Raw genomic sequence first — 21,830 nt, 5'->3', positions numbered from 1 at the left:
TTAGAAAAATCGTGAAAATGTGTGCAAATCTTTGATTTAGCCAACATTTTTAACTCAAATCTTTGCCTCTGGGGGTCCCTGGAACAAAATATTTTTAGTTGGGGGTCCGCAGCCAAATACATATAATTTTGGGGGTTCTTGACATGAAAACATTTGAGCACCACTAATAGAGCAACATAAGTTTTTCAGAAAACTGTTAGGATCTAGAAGACATTTTTAGAATCGGACTCAGGTCTTAACTCATTGCCTGCCAACGACAAGATTTCTCGTCAAATCCTGCCAAGGCGCACGCAGCCTGCCAACTACGAGAAAGACGAGATTTGTGTTTTCAGTGGTTTTCTACCAGATGGCGCTGTTATCTACCCTATGAATGTTGCTTTCACTGCCTGATGACGACAGACCCGGAATTGACGTCATTTAAAAAAAAAAAAAAGTTTACTTGTTTACTTCTTGTTTATTTCCTGTGGGGAAATCACTATATCTCTGTTCCTCTTGCTTTACGGCAAAAACAAACAACACTCAAATGGCCACAGCTGTGCAATGGATTACCGCGAGCGGACACATCAGTTTAGAGGACCTTGTATTGTGAATTGTACTTCCATGTACTGTTTCCATGTCTTTTCTAAATAAAGTATTCAATCAATCAATCAAACAAACGTTTAATGAAGCAATCTGCGTGAGGACGGGGGTCACGGAGAATATTCCATGATTTTTCAAAGGTACAGTAAAATAGCTAGTTTTCGCTGGCAGCAGTGGTACAATATTACACTATTACTCTGGCAATTAAAGAGTTAATGGGTTAAAGACCTGTGTAAGGTTCCAACCTGGGAAAATTATTATTATAAGTGACACACCTCTCTGCAAACAAAGTTCACCCAAGTCTCCCACACAAGCTTATCTGATAAAAAAACATATATCTTGTAATGCAAATTATAGTTTCAACAAAGACAAACCTGTAGGCCTACTAATGGACAAAAATGCACAAACCTACTTTAACAGACTGCCCAATCTACAAAGAGATATCAGCCTTTTAGTATTCAGATTGGTCTATTTGAAACTGGTCCATTAACGACCTTGACAAAACTATTATAATGGGCTGATAATTATATACAGATATCAGCCCGTTGAAAAATAAGAGATCACAGTACGGTATGTATTCCAGACTGACGTACTCAGAATTGGATCCGATTTAGAGATATAAATACAGGGCAGGGTGGGAAGGAACACGCAGGGTATAGAGCCAAAATAGAGCTCATTGAACTGGAACGCTCCCTAGCTCGCACGCTCTCTGTGTGTGTGTGTGTGTGTGTGTGTGTGTGTGTGTAGTTCTTAGGTCAAGGAAAGGGTGCAATGAGAGATTGCTGAGGGAGAGAGGAAGAGAGAAAAAAGACATATCTCTGTACCATACAGTGACATGTGGTTCTTGCTCTTCTATAACTTTGCTGTGGTTGCTTTTTGCAAGCGTGGTGATTTAAGCGTATCTGTGTGCGTGTGTGTATGTGCGCACGTGTGTGTGCGTGTGTGTATGTATACCTTGCTCTTCAGGGGACAGCTCATCCTCTTCTTCACTGCTCTCCTCCTCCTCTTCCTTGTCCCCCATGAAGCGATGCTCCGCCCCCTCGGCTGCTGCCAGCCTATATGAAGGAGCCGGGAGAGAGGGAGAGAATCAAACACAGGAAACACACTGGCCCTCATTTATCAACGCGGTGCAGCCCAAATAATGGGCGTACAGCGTTTTCACCGCAATTTTCGGCATTTATCAATATATCCTGACGTGGGCTTTATCCTACGGTACGCTGAGATCTCACATCTGGTCGAGACCAGTTGTTGACGTTGGCTGCGCCCGTTTATTCCATTCTAGACCTGCGGAGCACCATTGTCTGACTGTCTGACAAGCATCTGGACACATAATCCACTCCTAAATGTGTATATCTACACTAATAAATAATCGCTGTGAAAATATATCATTTTATAAAGTAATTTAAACAAACTGCTTTAACAGCCATTCAGATAAGATTGTAGATCTGTCTGTATTGAAAATAGCAGATCTACAAGCTCACAAGCCAGAGTTGCATCGCGACGCGCTGTGAGCTTGTAGATCTGCTATTTTCAAAAATATACGAGCGCTTTTGCGCCGGGAGTCCCGCGGTCGGGCGGGCGCATGTGTGTGTGTGTGTGTGTGTGTGTGTGTGTGTGTGTGTGTGTGAGAGAGAGAGAGCGAGAGAGAGCGAGTGTGCGAGGCGAGCGGGGCAAACGGTTTCTTATTGGCTTTTCATGTCTTTGGTCGTATTCTGGTTCGTCTTCATGTCGTAAAATCGGGGCGTTTTGAGAATATTTAAGGGCGTGTTATTGAAATGACGCTCGGTTTCAGCCATCACATTTATCAACGCTGGGACCAAGTGTACGCTCGGATCAGCTGTGTAGGATGCGTTGATAAATGTGACTTCGACGTTGGTGTACGGCCGAATATATGGAAAAATATATGGCGGTTTATACGCTGCGTTGATAAATGAGGGCTACTGTGTTTTAACCCATTCAATACGGGAACACATCTGTCATTTTAGATTTCTTTTGGCTATTCAAAAATAACAGATATGAGCTTGTAGATCTGCTATTTTTGAATATCCAAAAGAAATATATTTTTTGAAAAATCGTGAACATTTGTCCAAATCTTTGAATATATATTTTTAAACAGAATATTTGTAAAATATATTGCTCCAGGTTCCCCCAAGAAGCAAAGATTTGAGTTACAAATGTTTAAAAATAGCAGATCTATAAACTCATATATTTTTTTGAATAGCCAAAGAAATCTAAAATGACAGATGCGTTCCCGGATTGAATGGGTTAACCTTCCTGCCTTGCACAACACAGCACAATGACGTTAATACATTATTAGTAATCACATCGTTATTACAGTATCAGTCATGACATTATTGGACATGTTATTCCATTATTAATGTTTTCATTTTAAGAGTTATCGAAAAGTTATTGTATTATTGGGTGCCACAAGAACCAAGCACATGTTGTAAATGGTGCATTTTTATAGTAAAGCAGTGTTAATAGTTTATATAAAGAATGATAATGAGAGAACCAGGGCTGAGAGAGAGAAAGGGGGGGGGGCGGGAGAGAGACAGAGACAGAGATGAAGTGACTAGGGGTAAGTGCAAAGTAATAGCTGTGGAGCGATTCAGAAAGGATGAGAGAGGAAACATAATTGAGTGAATTATGGACGACGAAAAAAGAGATAGAAATGAGGACAGTAGCACAGTGGGTAGAGAGGCCTTATGGGAATTGCCAGTTCGCCCCTCAGGCCGCCCATTCACGTGTCCAAGTGTCCCTGAGAAAGACATCCACTGTGGTTCTGCTGGGTGTGTGAGTGTGGGTGGGCACAAAGGAGGGGGGAGTTGAGCGAGACAGACTCTACATCCCTCTCTCTCCCTCTCTCTCACACACTCAAACACACACACACACACACACACACACACACACACACACACACAAACAGTGTGTACATGCATATACACACACAAGCAAATCCATACTTACACAAAGCCATGTGTACACAACACATGGACAGACATAGCATTGCCCTCAACTTCCACTTCATCTCATGTAAACATACTAAACCATTGCCAGTGGTCCTCTCCAGCAGACAGCTTTCTTGCGTATTAATACTTATGAGAAAAACACTACTACTGTAGGTCTAAAGGCTTGGGGTGAGCTGGCTTTAAGACATTTTCTTGGTGGACACCAGGCTGTTATACAGTAACAGCTACTTTGGTAAGTAAATATGTAATGAAAGATTATCCTGGCGTGGCTGTGCAGGAGTCTAGCCGTCTATAAGAGGGTCTGTCTGTGTGCATGATTGTCTGGAGCCAATCTCGCAAACCGCTGGGTCGAATGCCAAATGCATGCGTTTCCATGGTCATATTTTTTTATTTCCCTGTTTGCAGTGGCCAGCAGTGTTCTCTGGATTTCTGTTCCAGTCTTACCTGAAGGCCACCACACTGAAAGGTTGTACTGCATGTCCAAATAAATCATTTTCAGCCAAGAATCTGTGAGGTTTTACACCGTGCCCGAAGGCCGTCTAGAACAGGATTTGTGTCTGTCTGTCTGTCTGTCTGTCTGTCTGTCTGTCTGTCTGTACGTACGAACTGTACACAGCATATATCTATGTGATCATATATGTCTGTCTGACAGACAGAAACAGAGATCTCTATATTGGATAGATTTATAAAGATCAATATTTACATTTGGACAATTGAGACGTAGACCATCACTACATTAGGACCAGTATTAAGGTTTGTATCGTGCGGCTTTGTGACTTGACACTGCATTCTGATTTGTGCAAATTTGTTCACAAAATGCCCGGGTAAGCTTATGTTGTTTATTATAAGCTTTGCAGACCACCTGATGCCATTTTCCTTAATACACAGGTGTGCCAAGGACTTGGTTTTTCAAGACAAATACTCCATTCTGCATTGTTCTATAGAACAGAACACCCTCTCCCTCCCTATGACAGTGTGAGGTTGAGTCAGCAGTTGGTCAGTAGGCTCCAGGGGCCATACAGTACGTACTGTATAAAGGTTTGTGCAGCATCCACACTAAATGGATGCATACACATTGTGCCTGCCTTTCTACATATGGATGTTTTTCATCAGATGAAAAAAAAAGCAAAAACATAAATCACCTCATTTTTACAACAAAATCCCTCAATTAACCCGTTAATACCCTATACATTACCAAGATTAAGTTCACGTTAATGTTTGTAAAATGCAACTGCAGATTGTGAAATTGACACATTAGGCAAACACAACTACCAAACGGAATACAATAGTATGGCAGGCGGCCTGGTAGTGGCAAATCAAACAAAAATAAAAAGTGAGCTGGAGAAATATGTGCTGTAAATCTATTTATCCTAATAAGAATGTGTGCATGAATTATGAGGCATTCCATCCAGACTCTCTCTACTGGACCACTGCATGGCTGGTATCCTGCAGTGGCATTGTCAACATCGTCCAGGGAGACAGTCATGCCCAGAATTATTATTTCTTGTTCTATCGATCTATTCTGCACAATCATAAAGATTTGCATCAGTGGGGGAAAAGGTGAATTGAACCAAAGAGAATTTTTTATTTCACATAAATAATAAAGTAGCGAATCTGATCTTGAAAAGAATATACCATTACCAATCTAAAACACAAACAATGTTGCTGTGAAATTTTATTGGACTCATCATATTTATGCATACATACACACCCACAGCAGTTCCCAGACAGTAACATGTACTGTGTTCCCTGTGGAAGTGTAGGGCTGATGGGTTGCATCACAGCCCTGTTTATCGATCTATCAGCTGGGCAGGCGGGAGTGTAATTTGTGCCAATATATACTGTACGCTCTGCTGCATAACCTTTACAAGGAGATTAGGGCAAGAATGTTTGTGAGGATAAATTGTGTGTGTGCGTGAGAGATAAATCGGTTAGTTGATTCCGTCTGTATTTGTGCATGCATGCATAGCCTATGGAATGTATAGAGTGGTGTGCACTACAGCACGGAACATACCATTACAATGGAACAAACCATTAGCATTGTTGGGTCTTTTTTTAAATGTATTTTTAAGATGCCTAAAGCCCTTGTAAACCACTTACATCTTTACTCGATTCAGTGAAAATGGAACAAAGACAAACTTCAGTCTAAAGATCCTTTTTGGAGGAAAGCTGGCTTGGAGCACCTATTCAAACACAGCACAGCAGATTGGGTTGCTGCTCCCTCCATGGGCCTTACAGCGCAACGTTCTGCCCGGGCTGCTTTGGAGGATGGAAGACCAGTTCAGCTGCCCCATGCTACAGTACGCCACCATTATCTACAAAAGTCTTCTAAATCCTAACAGGTTTCGGAAAACCGTATGTTGCTATAATATCATTGGTGCTCAAACTTTTTCATGTCAAGGACCCCCAAAATTATATGTATTTGTTCACAGACTCAAAATATTTTGTTCCAGGGACCCGCCCAGAAGCAAAGATTTAAGTTAAACATTTTTGCTTAAAAAATATATATATATTCATAGATTTGCAAAAATGTTCAAGATTTTTAAATAGATCAGATCTGCAAGCTCATAGCGCGGCACTCGAGCTTATATATCTGCTATTTTTTATTTAAAAATAAAATAATGGTTATAGCTAGAATCTAAAATGACACAGATGCGTTCCCAGATTGAATGGGTTAACTGTCTGACGCTATATCAGGTTATGGTTGAATGCTAGCTAGCTAGCTAGCTAGCTACTGTAGCTGTGGATAAGTGACATTTCCCAAATGGGAATTTGAGTTCCACCTTAAAACAATACATGTTCCAGAATCCGGGTGGTACAGGAGTTCAGTTCCTGCCCAGTGCCCACCACCGTGGAGACAGGGGTTCGAAATCTAATTCTCCACGGTGCACACCCTCTCCAAGAAATCCCCAGAGAAATGTATATTTTGTTAGAGCACATAGACTAGCTGCTGTAAAGGACGATCATGCTGCTGTAGAACCAAACAACTACATTCAGGTTTTACTGGGATTGTGACAATGTTGCCTTTTACTCATGCTCCATTATTAATACAATAAAAATACATACATTTTATTATTATTATTTACTTTTACTTTTTGATGGCCTATTCAAAAACCTTACCGCTTTCCAAAACAGACAATTAAAAATGTTCAAAACTAAAAACTAAACAAAAAACAACTATACCAGCTACTGTTTTCCAAATGGGAGAGGGAACGGTGTATGCGAGTACATGTATTGCTGTGGGTGCGTTGCACGAGTTATTTCCTCGAGTTACGCGCTGCCACCTTCACACGTGTGAAGTGTAACGTGTGGGACAATCAATAAACTAGATGTAAAAAACAGTGCTGTGCAAAATATGCAGCGTTACGTTTGTCCACCACACGTCTACGTCCATGATGTTAAATCACACGATGACTGGTGTTGTGAGCAACACAGTCCTATATGAATCAGGCTTTACGGATTTAGTGTTACTTAAGACAATGACAAAAAGTGGTGGATAAAACCACCTGCTGACTGTGTGCAACATGTACGTACTGTGTAACACGTAGGGTCAATACTTCCAATATGACGATGACCCATTTATGAAGACATCACCCCGTGTGTCGACTGACAGGAAAGAGCATGTCCTTGTCCCTCCAGCATTTAAACAGCATCTACATGCAGATTCAGAGTTCAGACAGGACAACCTGCCTAACTCAGGGGTTTTCAACTGTGAACGAGGGACCACCACCCTGACTAAGAATGAACCTGGGGACCACTGTTGTGTTGGATTAAGATTGGTGCTTTGGGAACACTTGCTATGCATCCCATGTCCACCAGTCAGGCTACTGCTTGGCCTCACTCCTACAACTCATTTAACCCCTGCTCATTATGCTTGGGTGGGATAGTTTAGGGTAGAGGACAGAGTACAACAACTTGCAATGGGCCTGGTTTTCAAGATACACTACCCCTCAAAGACACCCATGTAGCTGTCAAACTACTTCAATCAAAAACTTTTTAAAGACGTTCACAATCACAACACCAGAGGGAGCTCCACAAATCACATTCAACACAGATTCAGCTCACACAAGGGGTGAAATTTGTTCTACTGCTATGCCACCAAAATGTGGAATGCCCTACCAACGGTCATAAAAACAGTCATATTTACTCTCCTTCAAAACCGATCTATAAGAGCACGTACAGGTGGCTGCAATTCGCAACTGGCCACTGTAAAAGTCTAAGCATATCTCCAGAAATGCCCCCCACCTCCTAACTGTTTACTGTAAATATTTTCCAAAAATGTACTACTCGTTTATATGATATTTTGGCATATTTTTGTCTTTAATGTCTCGATGAATTGAATACACAGGACCCCAATGGAAACAAACCATAGTGCTGTCTTGGGTTCATCCTTTTAGAATCTTTGTATAAAACCGTACCTTTTTTGAGAACTGTTAACACATTGCCTGCCAAAGACGTCTTAAAACGTCATTTAAAATACACCGCTTGCCTGCCAAAGACGTTTTAAAACATCATTTAAAATACACCACTTGCCTGCCAAAGACGTTTAAAAACGTAATTTAAAAAAATATATATATATGTATATATTTTTTTTTCTCTCTTTTTTTTAACGTTAGAATCAGGAGATAATGTGATTCAAATTTGTACTGCTCCATTCACTTCTTCGTTAAAGTATTTGGGAAATATTCGGTATCTCGGCTCCTGTGTTGCTGTGATGAGACATGCCATTTTCAACAGCGTATAACAAGCGAACGGGACGGGAATATGGGCACATTTCCTAATATTGATGACTCAATCAGACAATCCAGTACACTTCCCCTTCTTGAGATTATAACTCCCTTTTCTGTTGAATTTCTTGACCTCCGACTTCCCAGTAACTGACAACAATGACTCGTTATCATAGGTCACCAGATCATTTAGTGCAATGTTCCGTGGAAGAAAATTAAAAATAAAATAAAAAATATCTTTCCTACATTATACTAAATGCATGGTCAGGGAATACAAGCAATACCTTCACGGACCACCAGTGGTCCACGGACCACCTGTTGAAAACCTCTGGCCTAACTAAAGCATTGGGGCGTTATAACAAAACATACTGTATGCAGCCCTGTCAAGTCCTGGAGGATGCAGGATTTTTGCATATAGGATTAAAGTGCAGCTGTCCACTCTTACTGACATGATCTACACAGTAAATAATACATTGATAACTTTACGAACAGACATGACTAGAAATTGTCAAGTAAACACGTTACTTTAAATAAAGCCTTAATTTTATTTTTTCTACATTAGTACTTTTAAACAGGGCATTGCAAATTCTGAACATGATGGCGGTAGTAGTTATTGCAAAAGTCGATCGACTTGTCTGTACATACTACATAACAGATCGACCAGCAAAAATACTGAGTCAGGCACATCCCTAGGTTTTAGGTTTTACTTTAAGTGGAAGGGAATGAGGAATGAGGCCTGAGGGATATTTATTTGAGCCTTAATAGGCTCTAAGCATCACTGTAGTCCCATGTGGCATACCCATATATGTACAGTGGTGCCAAGTTGGTTAAACAGGTCCTTTTGCACACCTACTTCAAGGGACAGGTGCGTAGGAGCAGGCAGTCAATGCATGAGCCAGGAAAAAAGGGAGATCTCACATACTGTCTTCACTTAAAGCAAAAAGGTTTTTGATAAAAAAGCAATCTTTCGGTCACACCGACCTTTATCAGGTATCATCAGGGATACCTGATGAAGGTCAGTGTGACCGAAACGTTGTATTTGCTTAAAAACGTTTTTGCTGTAAGTGAAGACTCTCCCTTTTTTCCTGTACAGTGGTGCCGAAATCTGCTACCGAGCCAATAAAATAAAGCTATGGGAAACAGGTATGCCACCAACTGGAAACCCAGCAAATACAGTTATGATACAGTTATGCACAGAGCCTATAGTGCCGAGGAATAATGGAGCGAAAACGGAAGCTGACCTTCAACACTTCGGACCATTGAAACATTACCCTCTCTATTCAAGAAAACCTTGTGAAAATCTCTTAAAGGCTATAGGGAAATAAACTCTTATTTGATACTACTGTATGTAAACACATTTGCGTTTGGGGTGTGGTTCCCTTATAACACCTTTTAGCTGATAAAACATCACTGAAAGTCTTAAAGTTCTACTACCCAAGCTTTTAGATGGAATCAGATTTCAATAATTACAAACTTACAAAACAAGATTAACAAATGTATTTCATGACTTAAAATAAAATAAAAAAAATAAACAAACCAGTGCGTATACACAAATAGTATTTTTTTATGTGCTTAACAGGGCTCGAACGTAACCGTTTTGGTTGCATATGCGCTCGAAATGTAATCTATACGACCTGAAAATATAATTAGCATTGTGTGAGTGCAAGTAATTGTTGTGGTGCAACCAAAACAGGAGGTTGATTGAGCCAAAACGAGCACTCCTTTTACCCTGCCATCTGGAAAGAAACAGGGTGTTCCTTGTAAGTTGACACTAGCTCTGGTGCTATGTAGTGTAGCTTATGCATTGACACAACAGAGCGGAGATGCCGCTGGGCGTTGCTGTTCCGACATTCCAGCTCTTAATATGCGATCTCACCGTCTGTGAAAATGTCAAGTTTAAAAAATGAGACAAATCGATTGTGGAGAGAAACTGTCTCTCACTGTGAATAGAGGCAGGGCTGCTCCATGTGAGTACATGAGCACGTACGTGTGTGTGTGTATGTTTATGTGTCACTGTCGGAACTAGTCAGGGGCAGGCAAAGTCAAGAGTCATAGGAGAAAAGTCAAGTCATAGGAGAACACACGGCTGGTATATTTAATGAGTTTTTAAACGGTTTAAAAATTTCTCAATCTATAGACTAATGAGAAATGTATATGACAACATGCAATTGGGAGCCTTGCCTAATGTTAATATGTATAGGTATATGGGGTTACAGTATGTGGCTGAAATCAGATTAAACTCTGAATTCCTGCTTTTGCAAGGTTCACACAGTTTGTTTCATGCCCTCTGTGCATGAATATCATTCATCAATATGCCACATCGCACTGAAACCACACAGCCAAACGGTGGCACAAGGGAGAGTATGTAGCAGTAGTTTTAGCACAGGGTCAGTCAAAATGTCTTAAGAACTTACATACTGTCTCTGCCTAGGAGGTGATCTTTTCACCTCATCTGTATTGTCAGTCTATTGGCAGCTATAAACACATTTGCACAAAACGTGGCACAAGGTTTGGACTTGTGCCAAGAAATAATACACTTTTCCTGCCGATTGGCCAGAAGAAGGCGTAAAAGTGGGCATTGTCTGTCATAGAGATGCACATAATCAAGAGAAAGTTGCAGCAGAAGCACCTTGGCGGAGGTCTGTGAGAATGAATGAGCACATTTTCTAGTTATCTTTCAAGCACTTCCTGTAGACTATTTACATAAGATGCTTCTGTAGTTCTGTTGTTTTGATAGATACGGTTTACTTGTTGACAGGTGCCAAGTATGTTAGATATGCTTGATGCATTTCTACTTGTAATACTAGTTACTTCATAGTGGCTACTTTCTTTATCACTCCTATTACTCAAACACTTACCAAGTTGTTGGCTGACTACAGTTCCTGGTGCCTAGTCTGACCTTGCCTCTGATAAATGGCTAAATTGTAAGGTTTTTGTGTATCAACAAGACGCAGAAGGACCTTCCTTGAGCAGCAGCAGCAGAAGGTGATCAATATGATGAGTTGTAGGTATGAAATCAAACAGGCGGTAAATGCAGACCATTTCGTTTTTTTACTGAACTAATAAGTCTCAAGTTCCTTCTCTCTCCTTCGGTAAAGTTCTTACTTTAATGCCAGGTCATCTGCTGTGGGACAAGTGTGGCCATCTGAGTCACTGAGTTCTCCTTCATCCTCTTCATCACCCACCATCCTGAGAGAGACGGAGAGAAGATAAGAGGGGATAAGATGGGGGGTTAAGACGTGAGGAGAGAGGAAGGGTGGAGAAGATAGATGCAGACAAGCGAGTGATAGATATTGAGATAAGGACAAGGAAGTGTACATGAACAGAAAGACATGAGGGGGAGGAGAGGAGAGAGACAGACATGAGGTAGGTTTGTTAACAGGGTGACCTTCTCTGCAGCAGCACCCTGGAATATTGGATTACAGCCCAGCTAAAATGCCGCTCTGACACACACACACACACACACACACACACACACACACACACACACACACACACACACACACACACACACGTTGTGTGATCATTTGCTGACATAAATTATTCCATAAAACGACACCTCCATTTTGAAAGAAAATGTATTACGTGTGACAAATCACCAAAGAAAACAGTAAAATTAACTTAACTTTAACTAAAATAAGATTAAAAAAGTACCTATAAACTAGAGATGAATGAAATGTATGGAGGTTAAGTTCCAAAATTCCAAATGTGGTCAAACCAGCAGCACCACAAGATATGCATCAGTTTTGTGCAAAATACAAATGTGAGTTTGATTGTGTTGATGAGTTTTGTGGCTGTGGTGGTTCTGCCTGCGTTTGTGGGCTGGGAATGCTGGAGTGAAACGGACCATATTATCATTCAACCCATTAAAACCGGTAACGCATCTGTGTAACCACTTGAACCATTAATTTATACTTTGACTATTCAAAAATAGCAGATATATGAGCTCATAGTGCGGCACAGAGTGCCACACAATGAGCTTGTAGATCTGCCATTTTAGAAAAATCTTGAAAATGAGTGCAAATCTTTGAATATATATATATTTTTAAAGCAATCATTTGTAACTCAAATCTTTGCTTCTGAGGGTTCCTGGAACAAAATATTTTGAGATGGGGTCAGCAGAAAAATAAATATAATTTTGGGTGGTCCTTGACATGAAAAAGTTTGAGAACCACTGATATAGAAATATTAGGATGATAGGATTTAGATGACATTTGTAGAATTGGCCTCAGGTGTTAATGGGTTCAAATGTGTTACGAAAGTTGCGAGGAGTCATATTCTGAACTGTGTTAATACAGCAAGTGAATTCACTGTACACCTGGCCCTCCAATCTCACCTGTTGTAAGGAGTACTGGGCTCATCGATCTTCATCAGACCATAGTCTTTGTCTGCCGGATGGTACGTAGCCAGGATGTTCATCTCGTCCCATTTCTGTGACTTCTTCCTGAAAAAATTATAGGAGGAAAAGGAGAATAAGATGGGAGAGATAAGTGTGGATCTGGATCTGGAGCAGTGGTTTTAAATCGTTTGTGCCCAAGGCACATCAATGGGTTAGTCAAAATCTCAAGGCATACCTGTTTTCATAACGTAAATAGTCTGCAAACTCACAAGTTTGTGTGTGCGGGGGAGGGATAGATACATTTAAAATTCGCCAATAATGACATGTCCAAAATAGGGATACCACGTTGAAAGTAGTAAAAATATACATTTTATTAGGGTATAGAATTTGCCTCTGCATTGGTGAGTGTGCACAAAGTACTGATATAGTACTGAACTCTCTAGCCAGCCAGCCTGTTCTTTTAGAATACATAGGTCCTGCAAATGATGGTCGGGTTGCCTGGCAAAGTGATTAGGAGACCAATTTACCGGCATTTGGCTGGTGTTGATTTCACTCTTCATGGTCTACTCAGGTGAAGTTAACATCCTCCATTTATAAAGGCTGGAGCTGTGGATGCTGGGTTGAATCAACTGGTCATACCAACATTGCAGGCCTTTTACTGCCAAGCAGACAGGTGCACTAAACTCCTACTGTACCATGCGTTGTGGCTTGCAGGTCTGCTATTTTCTGCGCACAACACAAACATGCAACAGAGCATAAAATAGGCTTAAGAAGTGTGTGCGAGGGAGGGATACATTACATTTTGTTGCCAATAATTACCTATTATCCCCAAAATAGCGATGTCAGGTTGAAAGTAGTAAAATAATACTTATACTTATAGAATTTTCCTCTGCATTGGTAAGTGTACACAAAGTACTGATATAGTAAATAAAAAAGATAAGTCATAACTGTTTTGTAGCTGTTTATTAAGACTGGGCAATATACTGCATAGATACGATAGTGTCAAACTAGTAAATATGAGTAGATATCCCTATTTTAAGCCCTATTTTATACTCAAAAGTGTTTGAACTCAGCTCATGTTGCACTCATAGCGCGTCCAGGCACATTCCTCGTTCATCCATGAGACTGTTTAATAACAATAACTGTTGACAATACCATGTTTTGGATGTAAGGGAAGACACAGACTCGCTACAAGACACTTGGATTGTACTCCAAATTCTGTATATGAGTTTATTAACAGCTCTTTGATATTGTTTTACGGTTGTTGTTAATCCTAAACCCGTTTCTTGAATCCTGTTTTTGGATTCTTCATTCACTGTGAAGAATTAATTCTCCATTAAGTAACGGTGAGTAACTGATAAAACAAAGTCATTTTGGGGGGAGGTATTAATCTTAGCAAACCAGGATGCAGGCATCAGGTTATTGCCTGACATTTTTTTATGTAAGTAAGCCTTGCCGAGCCATGTGGCTCATAGGTCAGAAGCCCATCTCCTGTTTCTGTAGCGTGATGCAGCTTGATGTACAAGTACACCCCCTGGACATGATGCCAGTATGTCGCAAGGACTTACCCCCAATCCAACCCATGATGCTCATTGCCAAGCAGGGAGGCATTGGGTCCCATTATTATAGTCCTCTGTATGACCCGGACAGGAAAGTCAGATCATCAGAAACCCAAAGTGATGTTATGTTATTTCCATCTTGTTTCCTGAGAGGTTTTTACAAACCTATTTGTGTGCTCATCAATCTCACATGCAGTTTATGTTTACTCTTCTACTCTTCCATCTATAGTTATACGTTTTTGTCATTTTGTTTTAAAACTTTTCCCAAATAACAAACAAAGGCCGACCCTGCAAGTCCAGCCCTTCTGGGAGCTTCTCTGGTCGCGGATGTGTTTTATCAAGGCTGTCTGGCATGCAGGCAGGACCAGGGGAGAGCTTGCCAAGCACAGCCGTGAAATAGTCTCAGTCTCTCTCCTCCTCGCCATAAAACAGTCCCGGACGTGTTTATGGAGCAGGAGGCTGGGTATCATGGGAGAGAAACGGACAACTAGGAGGAACCATAAATATGTGCCCTGAGTGCTGCAGTGAGCATCGTGTGCACTGCACACATGTGCATACGGAAAGCCGATCATATGCACACACTAGTGCTCAAAAGTAATCAAGGGTTGTGATTTTATTGTGCTTATTATTGTATTATTTAAATATGTAATTGTAAAAACTTGACAATTAATTCAATTATCTTATTTGGTCAGATGTTGTACCTTGCTTTCCTTTCATCATCATTAAACAAGGGTTGATAAACAGAACAATACACAATTCATGTCTCTTCATCCAGGATCCCAGAGGCACAATAAAATCAGAAGTCATTACATACTATTTAAGATATGGCACTGTCCCAACAAGCAAAGCGAGCCAAAAAGCATTAAGGAAATGATTTAATAAAAACACTTACTGTATTCTTACCACAAAATCATACTCAATAATTGTGATTGGTATCAGTACTAAGCAAAATAATCAGAAATATAATTTTAGCCATAATCATGCAACCCTAACACACACTACACACACATTATACTATAGAAAAACTAAACCTGGGTCATCCACCAGTGACTCTCAGAACTCTCTAGCCAGCCAGCCTGTGCTTTTAGAATACATTAGGTCCTGCAAATAATGGTCGGGTTGCCTGGCAAAGTGGTTAGGAGACCAATTGACCAGCACTTGGCTGGTGTTGATTTCACTCCTCACGCGGTCTACTCAGGTGAAGTTCACATCCTCCATTAAAAAGCCTGGAGCTGTGGACGGATCAACTGAGCTGGTCATACTAACATTGCAGGCCTTTTACTGCCAAGCACACAGGTGCACAAAACTCCTACTGTACTGTACCAATCCTCCAAATAAACAGGAGTTAATGCTGTTACCGCCCTAGGTTGTAAATAACTTCCTTAATATCACATAGCTAAGTTTATATGTACTTTAGTCATCATAACTGACCACATTCATGTCATATAAAAGTATGCCATATGAATATGGATAATGTGTTATCTTCCTGTCTACAAGACAAACTGCTGTTGCAGTATGTAGTATACTCGATGAATGGAGTGATTCTGATTGACTGGGCTTTCCCTTAAGAAAAAGTCACTTGGATGGAAGCCTCATCTGCTAATGCATTTACTTCAATGGAAAACATAGGATGTCCAGAGTCCAAACCAGAGTGGCTGGCTTTCTGCCATGAACCTGAAGTATTCCTAAATTAAACTTATTGATTAGGAAACATCATCATCATTGCAACGTGTAGTGTGGCTCTCAGAACTGAATGCCACTTCTGAAGACTCCTCAATAAATTGAATTACGATCACTTAATGACAGTTGTGTGGGCGCTAGAGAACATCTTTTTCAGAGCTCCTGCGGAATCCTTGCTAATATCATATATCAATTTCAATGATTATATAACATGATGTGGATGGTGTCAAATCTCTGAAAACACAAGTGCAATACAAGTTCATCATTGTCAAAGAGACACTTTGCATTCCTAAAGCCCAATTCTTCATAGTCGCATGACAGTATCGCATATCGAAAACAGACGACCTGGAAGCTCACAGCGAGTTGCATCCACGATGCGTTGTGAGCTTGTAGGTCTGCTATTTTCTGACCGGGAAAGCATCCATACCATCTTAGATTTTATTTAGCTCTACCTATATATCTATATAGAGAACCACTGATATAGCACAACGTTTTTTCAGAAAACCGTTGGGATTTCCAAGACATTTTTAGAATCGGCCTCAGGTCTTAATGGGTTAAGACAGTAGTACAACACATGCAGCACAGAAGATCTAGTAGAATGTGACAGCAAACCTATCCAGCAGATACCTAGTAAATTTGAAGGCATGAATTTGAATATTTCATTAAACATTAAAGGCAGCCGGGAAGCTGAAATTAAAACATACATATCACTGGACATCTGGGAAGAAATATGCACTGCAGCAAATCTAGTACTGTAACCTATTTGAATACATGGAGGGAATTCAAATGTACATTTTTATGGACACCAGAAACCAACACATTCAGATGTTGGAGAGGCTGTGGTGCACATATTGGAGGTCACACCCACATATTATGGACATGGCCAAGTTGAGAACATTTTGGGAGGAGGTATTTGGCTTTTAAATGTATCACAAGTTACCGGTAATTTCATTGGACTGAAAAAGTATGGGAAATCTTCTTAATCTAGCCTACCAGGTGGAACAAATGACATACTCGCAATCTTGCATACTACTGTAAGACTTCCAATATATTTGGCTGCCTTTTAGGCTTCGTAATAAAAAGATTGCACAGGGCAGATATGACAAATGACTTACTTGAATATACAAAGAAATTGCTGACATATTTAATAATTATATACAAAAAAATAATAAATAAATAAATAAACAGCGGAAATAGCTTTGTTTCCACCTTGTAAGCTTGTAGATCTGCTATTTCTGCTCTATTTTTACATTTTATTTGAAAATGTATGAAAATGTTTCAACATGGAAACGATTATGACGATTATGCACAATAATTGCGACTATCTCGAATAATTGCGATTAGACGATTATGTAACAATTGTGACAGGCCTATTTGCCACTTGCCAGACAACACAGTCAGCCCATTCTTCTCTCAAACCACTCAAGTCAGTCAGAGAGTCAAATACACACAAAACAATGCCTTGATGACATAATGTACCACACACAAATAAAAATGGCTCTCACAGCAGAGAGCAGCAGACTACTACAACACACTAAATATAGACCTGCATCTCTTGCGCTTGATAACACAATAACACAACCTTTTTCTCCTGAGGGTCCAACAGCTGGAAACATTGCGCTTAGGGCAAACTCATTAAATAGAGTGAGTCGTTATCATGAGAGGTTACTGTACTAAGCTATCGGGTAGCAGAGATAACAAGCAGCATGGACAGGTTCCGGTGCTTTCTAGAATCTAGAGCTAAGTTTCCATTTGAAAAGTTTGTCAATTCTAAGTGCATTTCCAAAAAGTTGGCAAATGAAAAGATGGTTTGTTGTGTTTAGCCACACTAAGCCCCGTGGCAGAAGGGAAACATGGGTTAATTCCTGATAATCATTTACTCTGCCGGCATATACTGTAGGGGAGAAATTAAAGTAAAGGTGGCTCACTTTTTCCTCCACAGTTTTAAAAGTCTCAGAGGTTCACTGAGGTTCGCCTGCTGTGCCATCAAGATAAGGTTTTGGGAGACAGTGAAGGGGAGATAGAGTTTCATGGGAACATGTGTTGCAACCCTGCTTCAGGTCATTCGCTGTGATGAATTATGTACCATAGGGCGTGAGGCTTTAACAATAAAGTTGACTGATAATAGAGTGTGAGTGAAGGGATGACTAGATGGGCCTCAGAATAGGAGGGAGCTCAGATGGCTAAAGCTATACAGTAGGTAGTATGTTGATGTGGCACTAAACAGGAGGGGGTATGCACTATGCAGGGCACACATCTCCTAAGGGAAAATAGAGTAAATGTTGGATATTTTGCTCCATGACAAAAAATGAAAAATGATTCTAAGAATAAACTTTAAAATAACCTTGCAATGCATTGCTAAACGGTATCAAGACTGACTGGCTGCGTTAACAGCGAGTGTAAGCTTCAGCTGACCTGTGAGTTTATAGTGAGTTCTATGTGACTCTGTGACAGTCAGCAGCCGTACAATGTGGAACGCACTGACTCTATGGCACAGAATCATATTCTCTCTAGACCTCTCTCTCTATAGAAGGAAGCTGGATTGTTTGTCAGTGCAGGTGTCACGGTAAATGAACGTTGGGTGCTGGATGTCTGGACAGCTGGCTGACAATCAGGATATCCTGAACTGGGAAGGAGGCATGGCATGGGGCAACGTTGCTCTCTCACGGTCGATTCAGATAAGAACAAAATGGGTATTTGGAGGTTGGACTTGTCTTGGAACACAATGCTAGTGTTGTTACTTCAAACAATGGTCCAGAAAGTAATCATGGGAACCTGTGGCATATTACCTATCAGGAACATTGGACAAATTCCAAAGTATTCCCAATGACTAAACAAAGTCACATATAAGGGACTTATTGTTTCTGCAACAAATCTTTGGCCTACTTGACAGCTGCTGTCCTCAAGATGCTATAAGTTAGATGAGTCGAAACTCAACTCTGATAAGGGGCTTAATGATAAATGACAAAAGTAAAACGGCATAGTCAGGAGACTCAGTCGAACAAATTAAAAAAAGGATTTCCTGGCAAATCAGTCATCAGTCAAGGTCAACACTGACACTCAAGAACTGCGATAGAACAGGCTAGTTTTAGTGCTAAACTCCACAATAAGAAGCAGCCTAGACTGATGCTGCCTGCCAGACATTTAATTTTTTAGACTCTTTATCCACTAATTAACCAAAATAATATTGAACTGACTGAGGCATGAGCAAACCCATTCAAAAGGGTGTGTACAAATGAAAACAAATGAACAAAACTTTTAATTAGTGCTTACGCTTTTTATGCATCACATATCTGAAACAAACTCCCAAAATATTAGTAGGTCTGGTATAACTCTCAGTTCTTTTAAATTGAAGCCGAATACTTTTCTGTCTGCTGCTGCCTTTTATTGAGTTTTTTTAATAAATTCTTGCCGACTCACTCCCCATTTTCCACTGCAGTCTGAAAACTCACCTCTTCAGACTATCTCACCCCCTAGCACTCCTCATTCCTTGCAAATTGTTACATCATAAAGATGTATGTTGGTTACTTGTTCATATGTTATGTTATTTAGATACTAGACATACACTGTTTGTTTGTCCACAAATGCCAAGAAAGTTATTTACAGTACATACATAGCAGCATGCGTTTCAGACAGGTTCGATGCTTACCTGGTATCCTAGTTACTTTAAAGCACATTTTTTCTCTCCTTTTTGCACTCTATTTACTTGACCATTTACCCTGTTTGTTGACTATGGTTCATGCCATTTACTCTGATCCTGCACTTTGCATGTCGCTCTGGATAAGAGCATCTGTCTGTGCTAAATTGTAAATTGCATGCTGTCAAGTGTGTTTGCTTGAAGCACGGCCTCTTCTCTATTGATTTGTTGCTTCGATGCCCACTGTGAGTCCTTCCGAAAGCCTTGTTTTCCTTCCTCTACAGCAGTGATTCTCAGCCTTCTTAATTTCAAGGACCCCCTGTTTGATATGCATCAGGCCACAACCCCCCATTTGATAATATTTGTTTTTATCTGGTAGCAGAATCTACAGTACACTTAATGGTTTCATAACAATCAATCATTTAGCTGGGGACCCCTGGAACCTCCTCAAGGACCCCTGGGGGTCCCAAGACCCTACATTGAGAATGGGTGGTCTACACTGTACAGACACTATTTTGGTATCAACACAGGAAAGCTTGGCTCACTGCTAGGATTGGAATTCGCTAATAACTGCCATCCTCCAATGGCCCATTTTCTCATTGGGCGGTTCAGCTATGATCTGTCATAATGAAGCCCTAAAGCTTTAAGCAGGGACAAAATGTCTTGCTAATAGATCACGGTAGCTGACCTCACTATTTTTGTATGCAGCTACATTTGAGAAAGCCGTTTTCACCTCTGAAGTGCAATATCTAAATAAAAAAGATAACATTGATGTTTTGTCTCATATCACGAAGAATCCACCTATAGCTGCATAATTGGGATTCCTGAAGACACAAACAAATGACTGATTCTCTCTTTAGTTTGTGAGTCACTCTGGGTTCACCCAGCAGTTACTCCAGGGCAAGGCTGCAAGGAGAAAGTGGAGCAATAGCTCTGGTCCAGAGCACCAAAGTGACTTCTGTAGAGGAAGTGTCAGTGTCAATGAGATCAATGCCTCAGAGGTGCCTTTCCTAAGGCAAAAGAATAAGATAAGATCCACAGCAAGCTGCAACACTTCTGACAAGTCTAAAACGCCTACTATGGACATATATGGTGTTGAAAAGTGTGTAAGGGGGTTGTTGTAGTAGTATTGGATCAAGACTATCATAGATATATTTTATAGAGTCTGGCTTTTACTTTCTTACTTTTATGATCATAGCTATGCAAATGTTAGCCATGGTTCACATGTCATGTTTCAGGGCTATGCAAATGTAAACATCTATAAAATACATCTATGATAGTCTTGATCTAAGGCTAGGGTTGGAAACCTCTGCAAACAGTGTTGTGAATCTTTTTCTTATTTTTTTTTTATCTCTTTGCACCTTTCAGTGAAATGTTGTAATAGAGCAGTGGTTCTCAAAGTGGATTACAGGGACTCCTGGGTTCCTTTATGGGGTTCTGACTTCTGAGTTGACCCTTACAATACAAGTCTGTAAATAGAGAACATAAACTGAACTCAAGATGTGATGTAAGTTTGCATCAGTCAAGGCATCTTTCCTGAGTGTAGCCTACTGCGTTGCTTGCAAACAGAGGTGTATCCCTGCATTATTTCCACCAATCAAGTATGCCAGTGATAATAAAAAGCCCACTTGACAGCCACCAAAGTTCACCAAAGCAGCACAATGTCCGGCTAACTGCTAGCTACCATTAGCCTGACAGGGAGGGAGTGGAGGCTAACAAGTGTGTAGCTAGCTTTTCAACTCTATGGTAGCTAGCTAGCCGGTGGCTAGCAGCAGCAGCATTAACTTACTGTTGTTCATCCGGATCTTCAGACAGTCCCACAGAAGGTTCCTCTCGGTCTGGGTTCTCCTCCACCTGCACCGGTACGTCCTCGTGAAGCAGAGATTTGACATTAGTGCCGCTGCTCTTGTTCTTCAGGATGCCTTTAATGGGTCTCGGAGCTGCCATTCTAGCCACACGCTGCTGTATGTGACCAGCTATAGGACCCACCGGTGGTGATGATAGAATCGAAGAAGTAGGCGATGTTTTATCTCGTCTGTTTCTAAAGAGCAAAGCGCGCGCCCCCTGTCAACTGATCAGTCAATTAGCAGAAGTAGATTAAGTAGAAACGGTTCATAACTAGAACTCCTCGATGATAAACTCAAGAAGAATGTGTCATTGTGCAGCATGACATGACAGCTCGACATTTCATATTGCCTGCTGGCTGCTGTCTGGCGCTGCCTGGGAGACAGCAGCAGCAGGGGCACGTTACTACCAGTGTTGCCAGATTTTGCGAGAGAAATAAGCAACTAAGGTCAATGAAAACAAGCCCAAAAGAAGCGGCCACGTACATGAGCAATT

General features: G+C 40.7%; 1 protein-coding gene across 1 annotated transcript in view; it reads right to left on the bottom strand.

The window, feature by feature from the left end:
- Positions 1 to 21,707, bottom strand: part of ppp1r2 (protein phosphatase 1, regulatory (inhibitor) subunit 2) — a 29,743-nt gene extending 8,036 nt beyond the window's left edge. Inside the window, exons 1-4 of the mRNA XM_084067826.1 lie at positions 21,280 to 21,707; positions 12,612 to 12,719; positions 11,381 to 11,464; positions 1,534 to 1,634 (exon numbers count right to left, since the gene is read on the bottom strand). Of these exons, the coding sequence (XP_083923952.1) occupies positions 1,534 to 1,634; positions 11,381 to 11,464; positions 12,612 to 12,719; positions 21,280 to 21,437 (451 nt within the window). The 5' untranslated portion in view covers positions 21,438 to 21,707. The remainder of the gene's footprint in view (positions 1 to 1,533; positions 1,635 to 11,380; positions 11,465 to 12,611; positions 12,720 to 21,279) is intronic.
- Positions 21,708 to 21,830: the final 123 nt, after the last annotated feature.

Source organism: Gymnoscopelus microlampas (genome assembly GCF_963454915.1).
Source record: "Gymnoscopelus microlampas genome assembly, chromosome: 9".
In the NCBI taxonomy this organism is placed as follows: domain Eukaryota; kingdom Metazoa; phylum Chordata; class Actinopteri; order Myctophiformes; family Myctophidae; genus Gymnoscopelus; species Gymnoscopelus microlampas.
The sequence above is the reverse complement of the archived record's forward strand: the minus strand, read 5'-3'. Positions and strand labels throughout refer to the sequence as shown.